This window comes from Phyllostomus hastatus, unplaced genomic scaffold (assembly GCF_019186645.2).
Source record: "Phyllostomus hastatus isolate PE091 unplaced genomic scaffold, TTU_PhHast_1.1 phas_scaffold_1674, whole genome shotgun sequence".
Lineage (NCBI taxonomy): Eukaryota > Metazoa > Chordata > Mammalia > Chiroptera > Phyllostomidae > Phyllostomus > Phyllostomus hastatus.
This window is the reverse complement of record NW_025334011.1, coordinates 18,540,689-18,563,050: the sequence shown is the minus strand read 5'-3', so window position 1 is coordinate 18,563,050 and position 22,362 is coordinate 18,540,689. Positions and strand designations below refer to the sequence as shown.

The 22,362-nt window shown below is 39.8% G+C and overlaps 1 protein-coding gene and 1 pseudogene across 6 annotated transcripts in view; both read right to left on the bottom strand.

The window, feature by feature from the left end:
• The window catches only part of NEBL (nebulette), a 339,975-nt gene that overhangs the window by 23,330 nt on the left and 294,283 nt on the right, over positions 1-22,362 (bottom strand). For 3 of the 6 annotated variants that reach the window (XM_045857677.1, XM_045857674.1, XM_045857676.1), the window contains 8 exons: positions 21,087-21,179; positions 19,039-19,131; positions 13,130-13,222; positions 11,789-11,881; positions 10,462-10,566; positions 9,133-9,304; positions 7,290-7,382; positions 5,983-6,132 (listed from right to left, as the gene is read on the bottom strand). In XM_045857677.1, the coding sequence (XP_045713633.1) occupies positions 5,983-6,132; positions 7,290-7,382; positions 9,133-9,304; positions 10,462-10,566; positions 11,789-11,881; positions 13,130-13,222; positions 19,039-19,131; positions 21,087-21,179 (892 nt within the window). Of the gene's footprint in view, positions 1-5,982; positions 6,158-7,289; positions 7,383-9,132; positions 9,305-10,461; positions 10,567-11,788; positions 11,882-13,129; positions 13,223-19,038; positions 19,132-21,086; positions 21,180-22,362 lie in introns of those variants that run through there. The other 3 variants (XM_045857679.1, XM_045857678.1, XM_045857680.1) reach the window with 3 other exon arrangements.
• LOC123831038 lies at positions 16,827-17,848 on the bottom strand (annotated as a pseudogene).

Sequence of the window (22,362 nt, the reverse complement as noted above, 5' to 3'; positions counted from 1 at the left end):
AGGAAGACAGAAATACACAAAATACCTGAAGCAAAACTGAACATAATTTCAAAATGAAAAAAGGTAAACAAGGGAGGAGGCTGCAAACATAAAAAAGCCAGCAACACAGAGCACTGTACATGAAGGAGAACCAGAGAAAGACAAAGTGGTACCAGAAGGCAAATACGTGTTGCAGGCAAGGGAACCGAGGACAACCATGAGGATCAAAGAAAACCTTGCGGTGAAATAAGCAAAAGCCGTCGGGATTATTACCACATAAGGAACTGTGGCAAATGAAAATAAGTTAACCTAATCTAATACCAAAAGGCAATAAAGATGATTTCCAATACTATTCAAGAATCAACCCAAAATTCAATGAAGTTTAAGTAAAAACCTCCCTTATTGCATCAAAGTAATCCAGTAAAGATGCAAAATGAAAACCCTTTGGTAACTTAATATCTTGGAAAGTAGATTGAAACATAAAGAAAGCCCAAAATAATCACATAAGAAAATGGAAATATTCAGCAATCAAAGCAAGATGGGCAAATATCTTGAGAAACACATAACTAAAACAATGATTAAAATGTAAAGGAGAAGGCTTCTATGTTAATGCTCATGAAAACCAAATGGGAGTGATGAAAACATCGGGCTTTTGCCTCAAGAAAATGGGTTGATCGTTTAACCTTCTGTGCCAACAATCAGGATTTTCTCTAACTCAGAGGGAGGACCCTACAAATATGACTCTCGTAACTGCTCAGCCATTTAATCCACAAAGTAAAACAGACTGCCCTCAGGACATAAGTGCATTTTCATACATAGAAGGTACAGAAAGAAAATAAAAGTTCATTTAAACGTATGGCACTTAGGCTAGGAAGTATAAAATTCCTTAGAAAACTTCTTGTCCTACATCCTTCCCAGTACAGATGTGGAATCTTAGCCTAATAAGGTTAGATGACCTCCCGTGAACACAGATCAAGCAGTGAGAGAGCAAGGGTGAAGTTCAATGTCTTGTCCCCCTGCACAGCGTGGTATCCCCTGTCCCGCAGTGAGCACGCCACGTACACCACCCAACAGCAGGGAGACAGCCCAATTATTAAAGGAGGTCCCTCTGGGGCATAACACATTTTAGCATAAAGAATCCTAATCTAAGTTTAAAGAAACCAAGAAAATCTGGATGAAAAAGTGGCATTTCTAAATACCACAAATGTTTTCTTCATCTTACCATTAACATATACTTTTCTAAAATTCTTTGAAGTGTCTAGAATAGTATTTAAACAAATGCATATGATTGACTGTTAGTACTATAGACACTAAAGGTTTTCATCAAACAGCTGTCATGACCATAAACATTGCGTTCTTCTACAGAGTCAATCAGCACCTCCTCACCAGGGCCCAGCATAGTACACATTTCAAAGGAGACCCTAGATTTCAAAGCGACTGACAAGCCATAGATACTGCTCTTTCCCTTCCCCACGGTGGGGGGGGGGGACAAAAAAAAAACTGGGAATGTTTCTACTTTAGGTTTTTCAGCAATACTTTAATGTTATTGAAACATATCAAAACAAAAATGAATTTTCTTGAAAGCCTTACACAATAGAATTTTATTCAGAAAAAAATCATACTTACACTTATGTATGTAGTTTTAGTATTTAAAGTATTAATTTATACCTAAAACTAATACAATGTTATATGTCAGTTATATCTCAATTTTAAAAATGATCAGGAAATAATTTGGCCATTTCATTCATTCATTCACGAAATATTTGCTGAGTGCTTATCCTAAGAGCTGGAAATAGATTAGTAAACAAATCAGCTAACATCCCTGCTCCTATGGAGCTTCCTTCCAGCAAGAAAGAGGTAGGTGGTGTCAAGTGCTAATGAAAGAAAAAAGCAAGGTAAAGGGACAGACAGGACAGAAAGGGGTGTTATTGTGTCTCTGGCAGTTAGAGAGGGTCTCTCTGATAAAGCGACATCTGAGCAACAGTGTGAAGAAATGGGGTGAAGCAAGCCAGTATCTGGGGTGGACAGTAATATTCCAGGCAGAGGAACAGTAATAGCAAAAGCCCAGGGTGGGAGCTTTCCTGGGAGGTTTGAATACAGCGGGGAGACCAAGATGGGGTGAGTGAACGAGTATACAGAGTGGCAGGAAATGAATTTGGGGTGGCAGTTGGGGCCCATATTGGATAAGACTTTATTGGTGATGGTGAGGATTTAAGTTATATTCAGAATGAAATGTAAGCTGAAGAGTGACATGATTATGTTTCAAAAAGATCCTTTTTTAATTTCTTGAGGAACCTCTGTACTGTTATCCACAGTGGCTGCACCAGTCTGCATTCCCACCAACAGTGCACAAGGGTTCCCTTTTCTCTATATCCTTGCCAGCACTTATTCTTTATTGTCTTTTTCATAACAGCTAATCTGACAGGTGTGAGATGATACCTCATTGTGGTTTTGATTTGCCTTTCCCTGATGGTTAGTAATGTTTGGAGCATCTTTGCATATGCCTATTAGCCATCTATGTATTTTCCATGGAAAATGTCTGTTCAGGTCCTCTGCTCATTTTTTAATGGATTGTTTGTTTTTAGATGTTGAGTTGTATGAGTTCTTCTTCTATTTCATATATTAACCCCCTTATTGAATGTGTCATTTACAAATATCTTCCCCTATTTAGTGCAGTGACTTTTTGTTTGTTGATGGTTTCCTTCAGTGTACAAAACCTTTTTATTTTGATATAGTCCTGTTTTTTATTTTTGCTCTTGTTGCCCTTGCCTGGGGAGACATATCAAGAAAGATATTGCTAAGACCAATGTCAAAGAGTTTACTGCCTATTTTCTTCTAGGAGCTTCATAATCTCTAGTCTTACATTTAAGCCCTTAATCCATTTTGAGTTAATTTTTGAGTATGGTGTAAGAGGTACAAATTTCTAGTTACAAAATAAATAAGTCACAAGGATGTAAAGTGCACAAGGGGAATGCAGTCAATGGTATCAAAATAACCCTGCATGATAGCAGCTGGTTATCAGGCTCAGTGTGATAATCGCCTTGTTAGATACAGTGATGTTGAATCATTATGATGACATCATAGTGATGTTAATGTATAACCATTATACACCTAAAACTACTATATATAGTATATTAACTATATTTTAATAAAAATTCATTAAATAGATAAAATAAAAAGATCCTTCTGGCTGCCAGATAGAGAAAGACTGAGGCAAAGGATGGGCAGAATGGGTGGCAAGAGTAGAAGCAGGGAAACCCATCAGAGGGCGACAGTGACCATCCAGGGGGAGGGCAGCAGCTGACCCAGCACAGTGAGGCAGAGCCGGGCACCAGCAGTCAGGTTCTGGATATATTTTCTTGGTGGACTTGACAAGATTGGTGAATTGGTAGGATGTAGAATGTGCATGGAAAACAAGAGTGTTGAATGACTTTAAAGGAAACTTTCAGCTGCCACTGAGCCTAAAAAAGTAGCCGAGTTGTGTGGGTGAAGGTGGAGAAAGGTGAGGAGTGGGGAGATGGTCTGGGGCACATTGGGTTTGATATGTCACCAATAATTTGAATATTGGCATAAGGTGCCAATTGGTAGAATGTGTTTTGCTTCAATTAAAATAAATGTAAATTAGGAGCATATTGCCATATATCTTAAAATCTTTTCAAATTAACAGTTATTCTGTGGTGATACCATCACTTATGTTTATAATAAAACTTATTGATACACCTTTTTTTGCTTCATAACTCATACCTCGATTTCTAAAATAGGGACTGTCGCTGAAGACAGAGCATCTTGCCCTCATGACGAGAAGAGTGGCAAACTTATAAATGCCTCCAGAGGGTCAGCTTTTCTTACAGGGCTGAAGAAACCTTGTTTGAGTTTTTGGGACCTCCCTCTTCCTGCACAAAACCTCCCCTCTGTCACCTTCCATGAAGTCCAAAATTCCTCCATTTGAAAAGATGTAATTAATTCTTCTTAATTGTATGCTACTCTTACTCAGATTGTAGTATAAATGCAAAAATATTTATGTATACCATCCTTCCAGGGAGACATTTTCTCATTCAGTTTGGCATAGTATAAGGTCCCCTTGCTAGACATAATTAGGAAAAAGGAGCGGTAGCTTGAGAAAAGAAAGAGAAAATGAACCAACAACAGTGGGGTTTTATAACACAACCTTAGAAGGGAGAATGGAATCAGGGACAAGTGAACCTGGACTTGAATCTGCTGGTTCAGAGGGAGCTGAGACATGTGCAGAAGGGATTTCTGAATTCTCCTCTACATCGATTCACCCAAGACCTTATCATCGACACGGCTGATGACTTCCACACTCATCTCCAGTACAGGCTTCTCTTCCAAACTCTGCCTTCTTGATGCCTCCATTTGAATGACACACCATTTCAATGCTCTGTTCTGTCTATAAGAAACATTTTTCTCCCAAAGCCCCCTTGGCCTACTTAACTTCCATTCAGCACTCATATCTCAGTTCAAATCTCCTTCCTTGGGGAAGGCTGCCCTGCCATCAGGACCAGATGGAATTCCCATTAGTACACCTTGTCACCCCTATGCCCTCCTCTCATACCACTTACTCTCTTCATAATTATACAGTACTTGGGTAAGTTTCTGCTTAAAGTCAGGGATCCCACCAGGCTCTAAGCCCTTCAGAGCATATGCATGTCTCTTTCACTCTGTGCTGTATGCATTGCCAGATCCAAGCTCTTGGATGGTGTGCAAAAAGCACCCAATAAACCCTGATGAATAAATGAGTGGATGCTGTGTTAGTGCACACAGACAAAAGTAAAAGGGTCACTGCTGAAGCACAGACTCTATGGTACATTGTATATGGGAGAGACATCAACTCCAGCATGCTGAACTGAAATAAAGTTAAATAAGGTTGATGGAAATGTGTTCTCATATTGGCTTTGGGTTTTATTTATCCCACCAAGCATCAACATTATTCTGTTCCTCCATAACCACAGCAGCCCCAAGCTCCTACAAAATAGAAACAAATCAAGAAGTTACTGAACCAATTGTTAGAGAATTAGACACAGAAAGGGAAGGTCCCTCATGCCTACCTTCCCTACAGTAAAGTGAAACTATTTTATACTGTATCAGAATTACAGAGAAAGGATATCTTTAAAAGCTTTCTACCAAGGAGGAATCTAAAAGGTCAGACTAATAGTAAGAGCAGAAAAGTGGTTGCTGAGCTGGGTGAGGGGAAGTGGACAAACACAGAGCAAAGGTACAAACTTTTGGCCACACAGCAAGGAAGGGCTGACGGTCTAGGGTGTAACATGGTGACCATGGTGAACAACACTGTCTCGCATAATGGAAATTTGTTGAGAGTAGAAAGCAACTGCTCTGTTTTTGGAAATAAAAACAAAAACCAAATAAATCTCTGATAACCACTTTATCGGTATTAGTTTACATCCAAAACAATTTCAACTAAAACTTTTGATCTAATCCACCAGCTTGGATGCAGAAAACAGAAGAAAGTAGAGGAAAAGGGTGGGTATATAAAATATAGAGAACATTTGTAATAATCAACAGTACTTTCCATTTAAAAACAAAAGCTTCATATCCCAAGTATCATACTCAGCTTTTTTTGGCAAGGTCTAACTCTGACTGCAAATGTATATAAATATTCAAACACACACATTTCATAGCAACTGCTCAGCCACTCAAATGTAATAACTATAAGAATGGTTTTTCTTAATGGAAATCAGATACAAACTTTGCAGAACAAAAATTTCCATTCTGGCCATATATATCCTTTATATCCAACTCTTATAAAACAAACTCAAAAACAGATCCCAAAACCCTTTTGCCATTAAAGATACAAAACAAACATGCAGAAATGCAAATTAGTAGTTTAAAAAAAGGACTCAAAATGAAAAACTTTCAAATACACCCAGGCTAAATGGTTATGTGTAAAGAATGTGTTAAAACACACTTGTGACACATTTTTTCAAAATGAATTAGTTTTCTTTAAGAATGATTAATGTTTGGTACCTCCTTCATCAGACAGCCTCGTTACCTCACTGCAGCAGGAAAAGCTAGGGTAAACCTCGGACATTTCTGACTTGTCATCTCCCAAAACGGTACCGAAGGTACTGCTCGAGTGAGACCGAGACCGCTGTCTCCTATAGTGACTTGCCTTTTCTATATTGGAGGGAAAGTATTCACACTTGTGATCAAGTGCATTGAAAAACATAGGAAACAAAATATTATTAAAAGTTTAACAAGAAGGAGAAACAATCCCTTACTAAATAACTCAAAAGCTCCATACTATAAATTCTAACCACCTATTCCCCAAAATCAGCATAGATTGTATCAGCTATATAAATGACTTAATGATTATTATGCTCATTTTAATCTAGATTTTAAAATAGATATGAGGGATAGAAAATTGAGAAGAATTAAGAAAACATTAGCAAACTAATAAATTTCTATCAAACATAATGACTAGTTACAAATAATTGCTTTCAAGTGTCACCAACATGCAATATTTGTTGCCTTTTCTTTATTTTTAGAAGCTTAAATGACTATTTGGTTGATTGTGTGGATAAAATTGACTATTAAAAATTAGAATCCCCATTTTGCTTTGGGCTTTCCATTTTATTAATGTCAACAATAAAATCTAAAGTCAAAATCAGAGGGCAGGACAAGAACTAAATGATGTATCTATCTTTAATGTTTAAAATAACTGCACAATTGTCAAAGCTTTTGTTTGCTAAACACAGTATGAAAGTCGGAAATATCAAATCAGCTATCATTATACCCAGATATCCAAACCATTCAGTTTTTGCTTTTAATTATAAATATGCAGTCTAAGTTAAAAGTCAAACTTCCAGGAAAACTATAAATTTCACATTATATGAAAACTCAGAAGTAATTTTAGGGAGACTTGAAAGTTTATTTTAAGACATTTGTGATGCTATACAGATAACTTCCCAATGCATTTATATATAATTCTTTAATTCTACCTTTGAAAAGTTGTAACAGCATTTCTCATGAAACAAATGTTTTTTATGACTTGGCAGTTTAGTGCGGTCCAAATAACTGAAATAACTGCATTTGAAAGCAAATATAGCTAAGTTCTAAATGCCCTTTTAAATGAATCTAGTACAAACTAGTTTCACTATACTAAAAAGTCCTTTTCAAGTTTCGTTTTCATGCTAGCACTTTTCTGGTTTTTCAAACCCTCAACTTTAAAATTTACGTCACACAGTCAGCACAATGAACCTCTGCAGCACAGAGCATCTGCACCTTCAGGACAAAACCACACAATAGGGAGGAACTCGAAGTGCAAGCAGTACCAGAGAGCATATGTAGACTCCTAGACTGAATGTTGTCTTCTAGAGGGTCAATGTCGAAGATAGAGCCAGGATCTGTGCGCCAAACTTTGAGGTCTTTTACCAAAAGGAAAAAATCAACAAATCAAGAATGAATTTAAAAAGTCAGCACCAAAGAGAGTCACGAGCAAGTCTTGAAAGTGACATATGTAAAGAGCAAACATGTAATAAGCAAACCAACTGCAATGCAGACATCAAAGAGAACAAAGAAATTTTGTGTTCACCAGGATTTGTTAAGAAAATTTTCTGGTCACATTTAAGCTGCCCTGTTTATTCTTCATTGCTCTTCCACACGAGTCATCCCCCAGCACACGAGCACACTAGCGTGCTCAGTGCAGCCGCCCCCACCCCTGACCCTGGTCACTTGTGCTCTCCACACACTGCAACAGGTACAATATTTGGTGAAAACTCCTGATGAAGGACATCTGAGTAATTCTTGGGATGTGACTGAGAGATTTTTCCTGAGAAAACAAAACAAAAAAATTCTCTCCCTATAACAGAAATACATTTTTAAAATGTAAGCAAGTAGCAGCCAGTTTTCATTCTGAGCCAGTGAGTGTGAGCTAATCCACGTAGACACACTTATCTGAAAAATGCAATAAAGCAAGGCACCAAGCAAGGACCAATGAGGGACAGGAAGATGAACAAGGAAAAGCTTCCTGCTGTCCATGGACCACAGATTAGTTTGCTGCTGTGGTCAACAAGCAGACTGTGCAAGCCAATTTATTCTCCTGTTTTAGTTGGAGGCAAAATCTAAATCTAATAACTTCCAGGTTTATCAGTCTCTCTACCTAATGGTTATCAGGCCCTAAAATGATCTGTATAGTGCTATACCAACAACAGGAAAATAAAAACCTAGTTAAAGATGTCAATTATTTGCACAATTAGTGCTAACACATGAAACTGTCAAACATACACTTCCCTGACTCATGTCATCACTGAATGGCCTTTCATGAGGTCCAAAACGTTTTTACGTTTCAAGGTTAAGTTAACCTAACACTGAGTTTACTGACAGGCACTGTTACATGACTACCAAAAATATTATTTGAGCAATATAATTGGACTAGCTACAATAATTTAGAGACTAACTGCTCTGAAGAAGACAATAGTCTGTTGGAAGTATGGGTTGTTGGTACATGCTGAAAAATTAATAGCTTTGCTGTCTTATCCTTAGACTTCATAGGATCCTTGCCGTCTCAGCCACCTTCAAACACTGTTCCTAAGACTTCCCCTGACTGACTAGAAGGGACAACCAGAAAAGAAGTCCTTTGCTTTCTGATTTATGGGGCTTTCAGACACTTCCCAAGTATCCCCATTCAGAGGTAATATTTAAAAAATATAAATTATTCATGTTATGGCATGCCATCAGAATCTGCCTGAGATGTCTATTTGTAGTAAAAGGACCTAAATGGGATTATTTCCATTATTTCTGTCACCTGTGCAGATGATGTCTGTAGTACAATATATTGATCAAATACATAAAGTAAAAACAAAATAATTATTCAACCTTTGTTATCACCCATGTCTAATATTTGAGCTGCTTCTTTGCTTAACAAATAGAAACATTTGTAAGACCAGAAAGTTATTAAAGGCAGACGTCTAGTTACAGAAAGGACTGAAACTTTACCTGGTGCATGCCATGAACCCCATTCAACAGGTGCAACAATAACACTCTAGTCCCTCTCAAGCTGGGCACTCCATCAAACACTGGAGGCGGAGTCTGATGAAGAAAGAGGCTAATTCTAAAGCTCAGGCAAGCACAGTCTTTGGGACCAAGCAGACCTGCCAAGAAGGACCATCAGCTTACCCACTATGATTCCAGGTCTTCTGTCCATCTCCACAATGTGAGGATGGACGCCTTTGTAAGCGGCATCGCTGATGACCTGGGTATTCTTCCTCACTCGCTCTGTCACCGGGTCATCCACGACAGGAGTAAAGCCCCTCCCCTTTGTCTTTTCAAAATCTTCATGGTATTTTACCTGAAAAAAAGGAAAAAAAGTATTAACTCAACTGAAATTTCCTGATTATTGCATAGCTCACAACATTTGGACATAATGACAGCCGTCACTGCATCCACTGCATTTGGATCATTTTCTGCACACATACAGGGTCCAGCAGAAGTAGCACCTGCCTAGTGTGGTTGGTAGGGTAATAATATGGGTGGAACAATTTATAGTTTTAATTTGAACATTTCACCTAATGTGTTATATGGTGTGCTTCAGTGTGATACTGTTATGTTACAGAATTACATGTTTATGATTTTGTAATAAAAAGGGGAGTTATTTGTGTAGGACCCTGTATATCTTTTCCATTCCAAAATTAATGTCTGAAACTTCAGCTTCCTAGCATTAGGAATCAAGTGGTGATATAGTCACACAGTTTTGCATTATTATGGTTAGCAGCTCTTTTAAATTACATATATATACCTTATATCAGTAAGAATCTTTAAAAGATATATGATCCTAGTTCCTCTCTAAAATGTACTAACTCAGGTACAAATTAATTTCCTATTTCTTAACCTTTAAGATGCAATAAAACTATAAGCCATCTCCACATACTTATTTGAGAAAACTATTTAAAATTAGATTAAGAGAGTTATAAATAATGATATACACATTATATGATTACAAAATTGTATATATACTTCAAAGCATACACTTTTTAGGTTCTAAAATTGGATTAGGGTAATGGTTGTTTAACTCTGTAAATTATACAAATCACTGAATTTTATACTTTAAGTAGGTAAATTTTATGGTATATAAATTATATCTTATGAAACTGTTTTAAATGGCAGACATATTTTTAATCTTCCATGCAACATGCAAACACACCAAATTCTGTCTTAAAATTAATTGGAAATAAGTCCAGCCAAATATCTTTCATAAAATGCATTTTAGTCATCATGTTAGAAATGAAAACACACCAAAAAAATCACTGAGAAAAATTATTTTATTAGACAATATTTCCATTACATTTCAGTGTGATTAAAATGTCTCCCCAAAAGGACCAGCCCATCCATACTCCCATGCTTTGCTAGTTGTCCAAATTAATGGTGAGCTGTCACTGTCAGCACACTCGGTGATGCCATTCCACAGTATATTCTAACTGTGAGAAGGAGGATCTGGTTACACCCTACCATTGAAATATGATTTTGTGCTTCTTTGACATGCCGCAGACCAGGTGTGTCTAAAATCAGACTTGGTCTGCCTTTCATCTGTTTATGGTCCTGGGTATATTTTACCTGTAAAGTAAATAGTAGAACATACTTAATAACACAATTACAATCTTAAAAACTTCATAACTTTTTCAAGTTTTCCAAGTAAGTAAAATACGTACAACATATTCTAAATTATTCCCCCAAACTACTTGTTCAGTGTATTACATTTTATTATAGAATAACAATCTAAAGTTTTATTCTCAAAGGTCTCCTTTAAAAACTATAGCAAAAATGGCCTAATCGTTCTATCAACTGAAAGCAAATGTGTAAATGAACAAAATTCACCAACAGTGCAGTCAGTAAAAGTGGTTACCACACTTAAACTGAACAGGGAAAACCCCAAACTAAATAAAACCTAAATTTACTTCCCTGTTTCTATATTTTCCCATTTTCACCATGACACTGTTGAAGAACACACACCAACTTCCCTCCATGTCATTTTATTTCTCCCTCCATAGGGGATAAGAAACAGTGAGAAACAAATCTAGTTTCCTTCTAAGCAGTCACAACCTAAAGGTAATTTATGTTGAATTCAGTCAGCATCTCTTGACAGAAATGCCATTGGAAAGGTATAAATGCTAAAACCTAAATGCTGATCCCCAGGCCAAGAGCTCTTCTTGACAGCTGACCCCCGGAATACTGATGTTTGTGAAGCTGATTATGCATGATTATTGTTGCAGACCTGAGGGCATAGTGTATGATGCAGTACCGAAACCCTGGCACCCAGTAAGAGAGAGAACACTATAGAGATAGGCACCATGGGACCTTCATGAATAAGTAATTTCTATATTAAATGTATATAAAAAATTTTCCCTGTAAGTCTTTACTTTGGAGTAATGACTCATTTCTCATTTTGTTTTGCAGAGAGCATTTAACAATCCATATTCGATGGAATACATCTGTAAAATGATAATTACTTCACTTATACATGAAAGACTTTACCACTTTCAAAGACACTGGCTAAAATACATGAATCATTGTTTAAATGAACACAACATAGTTTAAAACTAAACATTAAATGTAACTGTTGGCCACATCTGGGAATATCAATAGAGGGTTGCCAGAAAATGTCATTTTAAACATTGGCAGCTTGTGGAAATCATCTAAAATATCACATGTACTTATTGCATATATCCCAAATGTTTCTTAAAAATATATTTTGCTTTCACAAGAAAAAAATAGGGCTGCATGTAAATAGTAAATGACACATTCTTTGTGATTGTGCAAAATGAAGAAAACCACTTGCCGAACTAATATTCTCTTGATTCTTCTTTACTCTTTCCATTTCAGGAGTTACACTTAGAGCCGTAGCTCTTCCCAGCTGACCTTTATAATAAACCTGTCATTTCACAGAACAAAAAAAAATAGTGTACTGTAAATCAATTCAACTAAATAAACATCTCATAGTGTTTAAAGAACTAGCCAAGAAAGTCATGAAAAAAGAGGATGCTGTCAGAGTCCTAGTCATATTTGAAATACTTGCATCTTAAATCAATCTACTGTATTTCATAGCAGTGAATCCCTGTGAAGGTACTCAATACATGGGTATATTTTCAGGAAAGCTGTAATAAGCATGTCATCACAAAGGAACATGATACATATTTTCACTGATATACTTACAGGTGTCCCTACCCATACAGAATAGTACTACGCTGTCATGGCTTCTTAGTAATTAACTGTGGCAGAACTCTTTGAGTGGTTTCTTTAAGTAAGTGGCATGTCACGCATAAAAAGGCCAGCCTGCTTCCCACTATTGTGTTCCTCCTTTTCAATGACCATGTTCCTTTTTGAGAGTAATGGAGTCACGTCAAGTGTGACTCTAAATATCATAGGAAAAGATGAGCATCTACTTCTCCAAAATATAGTTGTTAGAAAAAGTACAAACAATAAGCTGCCTTTGCTTTATAATCTGGTCAAATAACTTGAAACGTTTAAAGAATATGAAGTTCCTTTGAACCTAATAGATTCCCAAATTTCCTCCTCGAAAGAACCTTATCTATATGTTAATGATTTCAGAAAAGGATTCTCTCAGTGAACCACATCCACGGACTGCATAAACAGAAGGGAATGAGAGCAGGCTGGGATGAGTGTCTGAGTCAAAACTGACAGCCCCTGCAAGTGCCCCTAACATGGGCCTGTTTCATGTCATCTATTTAGCTATGCACACTTTACAATTTCTCCCCAGACATCGTCCAAAAATAAAGCTAATAGCTGGGAGTGGGCTGGGAAAGAACAGGCGCAGGAAGGAAAGGGAGTGGGAAAGCTGATTTGCAGGGCCATGACGCCAGGAGCTACCCTGAGTCCTTCTGAGGAACCACAGCAGCCACGCACAGGAAGACTAGATAAGAGAGTCGCACAATAACCCACAGACAGAAATCATCCTGGCATGTCCTGGGAACTCTGTGGGGAGAATGCCTGGCTACACTCATAAGACACGAGACCCGGAAACTTTTCCAATAAATTGACAGTCAGTTGAGAGCAGCAATCAGTATCAACTCCAGGTCATGAACACTTGTAAACATTATCCACTCATTGACACGTCAACACTATGTTTGCTGTCATTAGAAGGAAGTTGCTAAGATCACACATTGCTGATATTCCTCTGATTCTCTTTAACTCTCTTCAGCTCTGGTGGATCCGAAATTGCGGTGGCCTGCTTAATCTCTCCTTTGTACTTTACCTGTAGAAGACAAATAAGAATTTTAATGGCTAGCACAATGGTCTCCACCCAAACAATATAAAGGATGAGCCTCAAATGAACCTTATCTTTTTACACAGCTTTTCCACAGTAGGTATGCATTAACCTTCCTGTCACATCTACTACTGGATTCTGAGTCATCTGCCTTAGCAAGCACAAGTGTTGTTTGTGTTTCTTGAAAATGAGTTCCTAGTAAATACTCTGCTGCTCAATACCAAAACTAACTGCAGAAATTCTGGGACTAAAAGTAATGGAAATATAAGGGGGAAACATCAGAATAGAGTCATTATAAGAAGACTACAGGGAGGTCACCGTGGCAACCTGGGAAAGACACTGACTCTCTGATTCTAGGGTTTCAATCTTCAAAACAAACAAACAAACAAACAAACAAACAAACAAACAAAGAGGAGGGGATACAGGGGGCAACAAAAAAAGGTGAAGGGATTAAGAAGTCCTACTGTCAAGTACAAGGTAGCCATGGGAATGTGAAGTACAGCAGAGGGAGTGTAGTCAGCCAATAATATTGTAATCACTATATATGGTGACAGATGGTTATCAGACTTTTTGTAGTGATTACTTCATAAGGCGCAAGATATAAATGTCAGATCACTATATGTACACCAGGAACCAATACAGTACTTCTTGTCAACTATAATTTTCAAATAATTAAATTGTTTTTAAAAATTCTCAGGAATTGGTAAGTCTCATTCTCCAAGAGTCAGTCAAAGCCCACTCACTTTTACAGGTACAGGATAGGTAATTCTAACAGCGAAAAGCCCAGTTGCACTTTTACATATGATGTTTCCTTATTTGATATTCTGTTTTCTCATTTTTTTTTGCATTTTTGAGATAGTTTTTATTTGGGCTTCTCACAGTGGTTAGAGCCACGCTGTCTTCAGAAGAATCACAGCACAGGAAATGCATCACTGCAACAGCCCAGAAAAGTCTGATCCACGAAATCCTATTGCTTAAAATCCACATATTCACAATAACTGACAAATGGTGACATGCCTCACATAGGAATGTGTTAGCATTTGCAAATCATTGGCTGAAGCACAGATCCTCCACCAACCTCTTTCTTCTCAACACACCTAGAAAACCAGGCTCGATCAAACCTCCATGGTCTCCTAACCAGTCCTTCAACGCCCCATTTCCATCTGTCTCTGCCCTCAGGGTAGCCTCCTGGAGCAGGGGCCACACTGTGGCTGTGGGAATCAAGCCCCGCTTCTGGGTTCCACTATCCTCTTCTCCTGCCTTTAGGATAGGATGCTTCAGGGAAGGAAACTTGAGAGGACCTGAATTCATCCACTTGATCAATTAACTGAAGGGGGATTAGTTTTGTTAAACTTGATCTCATTGGAGGCACTCCAGTGAGTTGTTTGGGCTTTTTTTCAATGTGGAAGGAAGGCATCTGAGGGCTGCTGATGCACTCCCACTCACTCTCACTACGTACCAGCTCCCCTGCGTGCACTGGACCTTGGCAAGGGGAGGTGAGCCCTGTGGTGTCTGCCCAACCCTCCTGGCAATTCTGAGCAGGGCTGATGTCTGGGCTACAGCTAATCCAAATTTGTCCTTAAAGATCCAGTAAAGCTTCTGTCTGAAGCTCCACCTTCACTTTCTGTTCTGAGTGGCTGTGGACACTCGAGGGGACTGATACCAAGGGCCAAGAGTGGCCAGGGAGGCAGACAGGTTCAGAGCACATTTCCACTTACAGGGAATGGTACACAGGCCTCCAAGTGTCCACAGAGCCATATGCAAACTGCAGTGATGGGCAGATCAAAACCTCTACTTTGAGGACAGTATCTCTGGCAAATACACTCAAGTAGAGTCAGACATTTGTTCAGTAAACAGTAAGTGCATGAAATAAATTACCTTGGCAGAGCCATATTTGCTCCAAATGTGTGGTTAATGAGCAGATGGCTGCCATTCAAAGTACATTCACAGGAAAGGAAAGCGGGGCTGGGGCTTCTCACACAATGAACAGACACACACAGGTTTTCCAAAAAGTCGTTGCATATGGACTTCACTTTGTTCAACATGGATTTTGACCCCAAATGCAGACACTCCACCTCACAGCCTTGGATTTGTTTATTTTTCATACACATATATTTTTTTCTTCTCTTACTACAATGTCAATGCCTAGTCTGAATGTCATCATTTAAGAGTGGGTAAAGAACCAAACTCTTCATAGGAAGAAGGCTGGGCAGGAAATCTTAGTTTCAGCTGTTTGCTTTCTCCAATCAGATTATTCCTATCAAAGCTCAACTAGTTATCTGAAGCCAAACTATACAGTAATAAGGACCCTCTGGCCGGCTGCTTTTACCCCGTCCCTGGGCCACTTAGACTTTTTCCATAGGCTGCTACCATAGTTCCCTACTCATGAGGGTGGGGGGAGGGACAGGGCATGAAAACCACAGACAGCCAAGGCATTTTTTCCAAGTGGGTTTTTTTAAAGAAAGAAGGAAAACTTATTCAGAATCAAGAGAAAATACTGGGTGTGAGCCAGGTGATGGGGCTGCCCTTCCTTGGGGCCCACGGCCTCCTCATTTGCTCATATAGAACAGCAAGACATGAAGGCCCACAGACTGTGTGCTTGGGCTGCCGGGGTCCTGGTCACCCCGGGGTACAGACCAAAGGGCACAGATGCAGAAAGCTACACCTCTACCCACTGCCACAGCTTAGTGCTTCCTGTGCACCCACAGAAGTTCCAGGGACAGCCCCCACCTGAGCCAGTGCACAAAGCTCCTCCTCCTGGCTCCATCATAGCCAGGGTCTTTGAGAGCCATCTTGGGAAAGAGCCTCAGACTTGCCTTTTCTAAACAGAATTCTCGCCTGCCTACTGGCAAAGTTCTTGTTTTCAACTTACTTTTTTATTGTATTTTTTTAAAGAAAAACCAGAGAGAAGGCAGTACAATCTCATGCACCTGAATCAGTCTGCGGCCAGCCAGAACCTGCTGGGCAGGGCCCCTCAAGGATGCTCAGTGATGCCTCGATCTCGTCACCCAGAATTTGGAAACACAACAAGCCCCTACCCGTCTACCGCACAGCTGCCTGTCAGCTCGTCCTCCCATTGATTAGCCCAGGTGCAGCTGTGCAGACCCTGGCAGTGACGGGTAACAACCTCTGGGTCTCTGCGGGCTTCCTTCCCCATCCAGGGCTAAGCCCTGCTGACTCTCCCTGACTGAGACACAGCAAAGTTCTCCTACATGAACACCAGAGCAAAAATCCACTCTATCACCAAGAGTCATCTCAAAGCACAGTCTCAGCCCCTTCTTTGGGGGCTTCTAAAATACACATCTCTCCAACCCACGCCGGTTGTGAGGTATAACTTGGAAAGGTGAAAAAGGGGATAAGGGTGGGGTAGGAGGAGTTAGTCACAGAACCAACTTCTCAGCACTCCACAACAGTGCTTCTGTGGGCAGGAGAGGCATACACATGCCAAACTGTACCTGGAGATGTAGGAAAATGCAGGAGTGTAGGAGGAAAAAAAGAAAAAAACAAGGACCAAGTAACTGTACCACTTTCTTTGAAAATCACTTAATGCTTCTTTCTCACTTCTTCCCTATCCTGTTGCTTTTCCAAGTTCTCAGGTACAGGCAGGGCCTGTTCTAGCTGGGGGAGCTGCTGCTCAGGGGTCTGAGGAGTCCTGCTCATTGGTGGTGTTCACCATCACCATCTGGGGAGGCACAAGAGCAGCCACAGCAAGTGAGGTGTGCAGGACCTCGGGCCTGCTCCTCATAGGACTCGCAGAGCCCTTCCTCCTCATCACCAGGGGGCCACACATGGCAGCTGTCACAGAAGTCCAGCGTACCATCCAGAGCATCATCAATAAGTGTGTTGAACTCTTGGAGGTCATCGCTGCGGTGGCCCCTCAATGCCCAAGTCACACGTCAATGCCCAAGTCACCCATAATGTGGCAATGTCTGTAGAGTGTCTTCTCCTTGCTGTTGGGATGGGCACTGCCCTACTTGCAGCTGCAATCTTTCAGCAGCTTCTCCTTACATTCAGAATCCTTGTCCAGTGAGGCCCCACAGCCAGATCCCCCAGGCCAGCCACACAGCCACTGGGCTCCATTCCAAGGGCTTTGGTGGCTGCTAGGTTGACTGACATGTTGGTGTTAAAGGGCTCAGGGTCAGCGATGATGCTTGGAGGTCTCTTGCTGCTTGTGCTGGGCCCCCTGGAAGCCCTTGGTGGGACTGGCCCCTGGGGACTGCTACCTACAAGGCCACACTGTACAGGCGGCAGCTGCTATAGCTGGAAGGCATGAAAGAAAATGGCAGCACTGAGTAATTATGGGCTTCCCGGTAGGCAATCAGGTTGACTTCAGGCCACTGCTGGGCCCAAAGGTGGTGCCTGGGTGCTTGGGTGCTTGGCTCAGCGGTGGTGGTAAACACAGCAGCAGCTCAGGATGATAATGATGGTCCCCTCCAGCCAGAGCCATCAGAGTTCAGAGTTGTAATTGCAGCACTGAACCTATTTCCAGCAGTGTCCTGTTGTCACAGACGTAGCTTTGAGTATTGGTACCCACTCGGGTTTCCTTATGCTGTGGGGGTTCAGCCCTGGCTGACAGGTCTGGGCAGCGCCTGGAGGAGCAAGAGTGCCTGCCATCCTGGAGCCTTCTCCTCTCCATCCCCTTCCTGTGTCTCCTCCCCCTCCCTCTCTCCTCTGCATTCCTCCTATTATTATTTTTATTATTCTGAATCTTGGTGAGTTTGAAGCTAAGATGGGTTTGTTTACTTACAGTTAATGGATAGCAGAATACTTAGCATATATCAAGGGCTTAATAAATATTTACTGAATAAATGAGTAAATTAGGGTAAAGAAATGGAAAGATTTTTAAAAGGAAGGTAAATCTCCCCCATACCCGCCATCCTCCAGGGATGTTATAAGGACAAAGCAGTGTTCTTCCTGATTTCCTCCTCCACCCGGGAGAACTCACGCAAATTCTAAAGTCTTTTAAAATTACCTATTTGGAAGAATAAGGCTATTGGTTTTATGGTAAAAATTCCATTAAGAGGATTAAAAAAAAAACAGAAAAAAAATAACTATTGAGGGTAGCACCTTTGAAAGGATTTCTAAATTCAGGAATTTGAATTGCAGCTTGGATTCAAATCCCAGCTCTGCCCTTATTAATTGTGGGTCCCTGCCACATTCTCTGACCTCCCAAAGACTCAGCTTTCCACAGATACAAACCAGAGAAAACACTGTACAGACCTCATGGGCTCAGATAAGGCATGTAACATGAGGTCCATAGTAGAGGTACCACATGATTGTTAATTATCATTGCTTTATTCACAATGGATTACTGAATAATCAAGTTCTCCATTTTATTTAGAAAATTCCCTGCTCTGACATTACACCTTAGAACTCCAATCAAGCCAGGTCTCTTTTCAACCTATTCCAAATGATCATTTTTGTCTTGGTTGACAACAGACCTGCAACTCTCCAGGCCCTGGCCTAGATATCGTTTTAGAGATTTACCAGCTAAATTACAAGGTCCACAAAGACAGGAACTGGGTCTTTTCCATCTTTGAGTACCAGTGACCAGGATAATGTCTGGCACATTGGTGTGCTTAGTGCAGATTTTTTAAAATAAACAAACATGGCTAAATTATAGCAAGACAGTTCCAAGTCTCCTGTACTCACATGGGAGGGCCACACACAGCTCATGCCCTTCCACCTGCAGCTGTGAAAAGGACCATCCTCTCTGCAGAGGGTTCAAAGGAATTCAGAGAGCATTGTGAACAATAAAAAATAGGTAACATTTAATAAAATATGAGAAAACAGAAACAACTTGCCGTACTCAGCTGCTCCTGGTTCCTCCTCACTCTTTCTATCTCCGGGGTCATGCTCACGGGTGTGGCCCGGTAGCACTGCTCTTTGTACTGAAACTGGGAAACAAGGTGCAAGACACTGTGTGACTGTGGGGTAGAAATGGGCACCCACATCCCAGAACAGATGGCAGGAAGTGCACGTGCTCGAGCATTCATTAGTTAGGATCTTCATTGGGACTGCATAGCGATCTTGCAGTATGGGAGTTTTCCTGACCTACTGCATAGAGCGGCTTTCTTAGCCGGGGGATCAGACCCATCACTTTTGGTCAGTTTTCCCAACAATTGCACAACATCTCAGGAAATAAATGAGCATCCAATACAAAGAAAAAAATGGTATGTCTGTCCACTGAATTTCTGACAGGCAAAAGTAAAACTTGAGGTTAAAATCCCATTATAAGGAACTCCACAGAGACAGTCTTAGTGCTTTTTTTAAGTTTAAATTTAGCATTAGAGATTTCTTTTCCAAGAAATCACCAGGCCTATAGATAAAATGGAATCGAGATTCCACTCTAAACAGTGAATGTACAAGTGAAGAGAAATTTGATAAGCTTAGAAAATACTCGAGAAAGGGGCAGATCCCTTCTGCCATGTGGGACTTTCCTTGTGCCACGGTCTGTAGTTCAAGAGTTTAGACAGACTCTGGGTCTGGGATCATTGTCTGAGTTGAACTGAGAAAAGGTCTAGTAGAATCTTTACAGATGGCAAGACACAAGGAGGTGACTCTGGGTAGAACTCATTACAAAAACAATCTATAGAACAGGACTACTGATGTAGAGAGATGATTGTGGTTGATTTCTAGTGGAAGAAGGTTTGAGGACATAAGTTTGATGTGGAGACTGTCCACATCTTGTACTCATCCATTCACAAATATGCTAAGTGCTCTGCAGGCAACATCTCACTTCATACGCTAGTCCCTGTGTTATGGATGAGGAAATGGACGTTTGGAGAGGTTGGTGGCTTATGAAGGTTATAGAACAAGTAAGATCTGGAGCTGGGACTGAACCTACAGCCCAAGATCCACATTATTCCTTGTTATTCCAGCATTATCTAAATTCCCTCAATTTATACAACCCTTACCTGTATGCCATGCCAGATACCACTGTGCTGTGATTTATACTATTAGTTTTCATTTAATTAACTAGCTACTATTTTCTATTTAAGTTCTTTTTAAGGGAGTCTTATGTTTCTATGATAAATTGGGGACACACTAAGACAACTCAATCACAAAGTTGAGGTCCAATAATGGGTGGGCCACTTAACCATATCTATGTATGAAGCACATTTAAGGGACACTGTGGGACTCCCAACTGCCCCCTTATGACCTGGACCACTTCTCTCTCCACTGCCATCTCATGCCACCCTTCACCCCAAGTACCCATCACACTAGACCTTCCTTTCCCTCCTTGAACAAGCCTTGAATCCTGAATATATTCAGTTGCTCTGCCAGGATGGCCTTTCCCCACAAAGCCCACCCTAAACCCTTATAAATTCTTCAAGGTCTAACTCAAATGTCACTCTTTCTCCAAGAGTTTTCCTCTCTCCCACTGACACAGCCTTCCTTCTCTGCATTTCCACACTTTGCGAGAGGAATTATTACTTATTATTAAATGAGATATTGCATATAAAGTACCAAAAAGTAAACCCAGTATTAGTTATTGTTATAACACTTAAACAGTGCATAATTTTTTACTTAGTCTTATGTTTGTTTCTCCTAGAGACCTTGAGAATATTCACAGCCCCTAACTTACAGTGTGCCTCACTCATCTTTGAATTACCCCGAGAACAAGAACACAGTAGGAACTCAATGACATTTTTTTTCAATAAACAAATGCACACGAAGCATTCTGCTAGGTGTGATGGAGGACATAAAAATGTGTGAAATCTTGTCTCCACCTTTCCAGAACTGGCCCACTTGAATGGTTATCACTGTAATGGTAATTCACATTTCTAAGTGTCATGTATGGTGCTAGCCAGTAAAACAGAAAACAATACTTAGAGAAATGTGATCACACATTGCTGATATTCTTCTGGTTTTCTTTAACTCGCTTTAGCTCTGGAGGATCAGAAATGGCTGTTGCATGTTTTATCTCTTCTTTGTATTTCACCTGCATAATTTGTAAAAAATATAATGTATTATTTAACACAAGATTTTTAAAAAGTCAAGAATTCTTCATTTATAACTATTGCATAATTGAAATTTTATAATTCCAACATTAATTTTCCTTCCATAGGAACACAAATTTTTACTTTACACTTTTAATATTCCTTTCTGTACAGTGTGAGTAAGTCCAAACCTATTCACCTATCCATCATTGTAGGAATTTTTATTAAAGTGAGCAAATGTTGCTTATGAAAATAAATTTTATCACTAGGCAGATGCACAAAAGTCCTTGGAAATTATCTTAAGTAATATAACAATTTATGATTTTCTATCCAAAATGCAGTTTCTATTTATTAATACATTAATTAAAATTTACCATGTGTACACTTAAAGGCAAAAGTCAAATTGCATTAGCTCCAGAGTCTTGGAAGCACTGCTTATTTGACTGAGAGAATCCAAATAACCCAAAATAAAGAAAAAATATATATGTGAACACAACAAAAGAAGAGAAAGAGGGAGTCGGAGGTACACGTTCTAAAAGCAGAGGCTGCTGTGTCCTGACCACCAGAGAAAAGCCAGTGGCAGGAAGTCAGGAAGTGTCTTCCACCCACACAATCGCATTGAGGAAAGCCAGCCTCTATCCTGGTTCCCAATTCATTGAAAAGCTCCTCTTTCAAATCAACTCAACAGAACGCAATACCAGCACACAGTTGTGCATGGGACAAGAAACAGCTCTTTAACTTAGGAAAGGATTAGTGATGCCATCATGGCAGGTGTTATTTTAATATGTCTAAAATTCATGGAAGATCAGATTCAAGAGAAAGGACACAAATATATACTAATATGTGAAAACACAGGCTAGAGTTAAAAGGCACACATTAAAATTTCCCAAAGACTTAAATCTACAAAACACATTTTAGAAATCACTTGGTAATCCTTAAAGTGATTAAGGCTAAAATCTAAGCTGAGAGTCAAAAAAAGCAGTACCTAAATATCTCAAATATCATCTGTGTCTCAGTGACTGTGGATTTAATGTGAGTGAGAATGCCAATCTTAGTCTGGATCCAAAAGAGTTAAATTGAGAGGACACTGAAACAGGCTACCTCTCGATAAGATCCAAACATACGGCAGTTCTTAGACAAAGCTAATAGCTAAAACGCTTGTACTCTGGAGGTGGAAAATGTCGA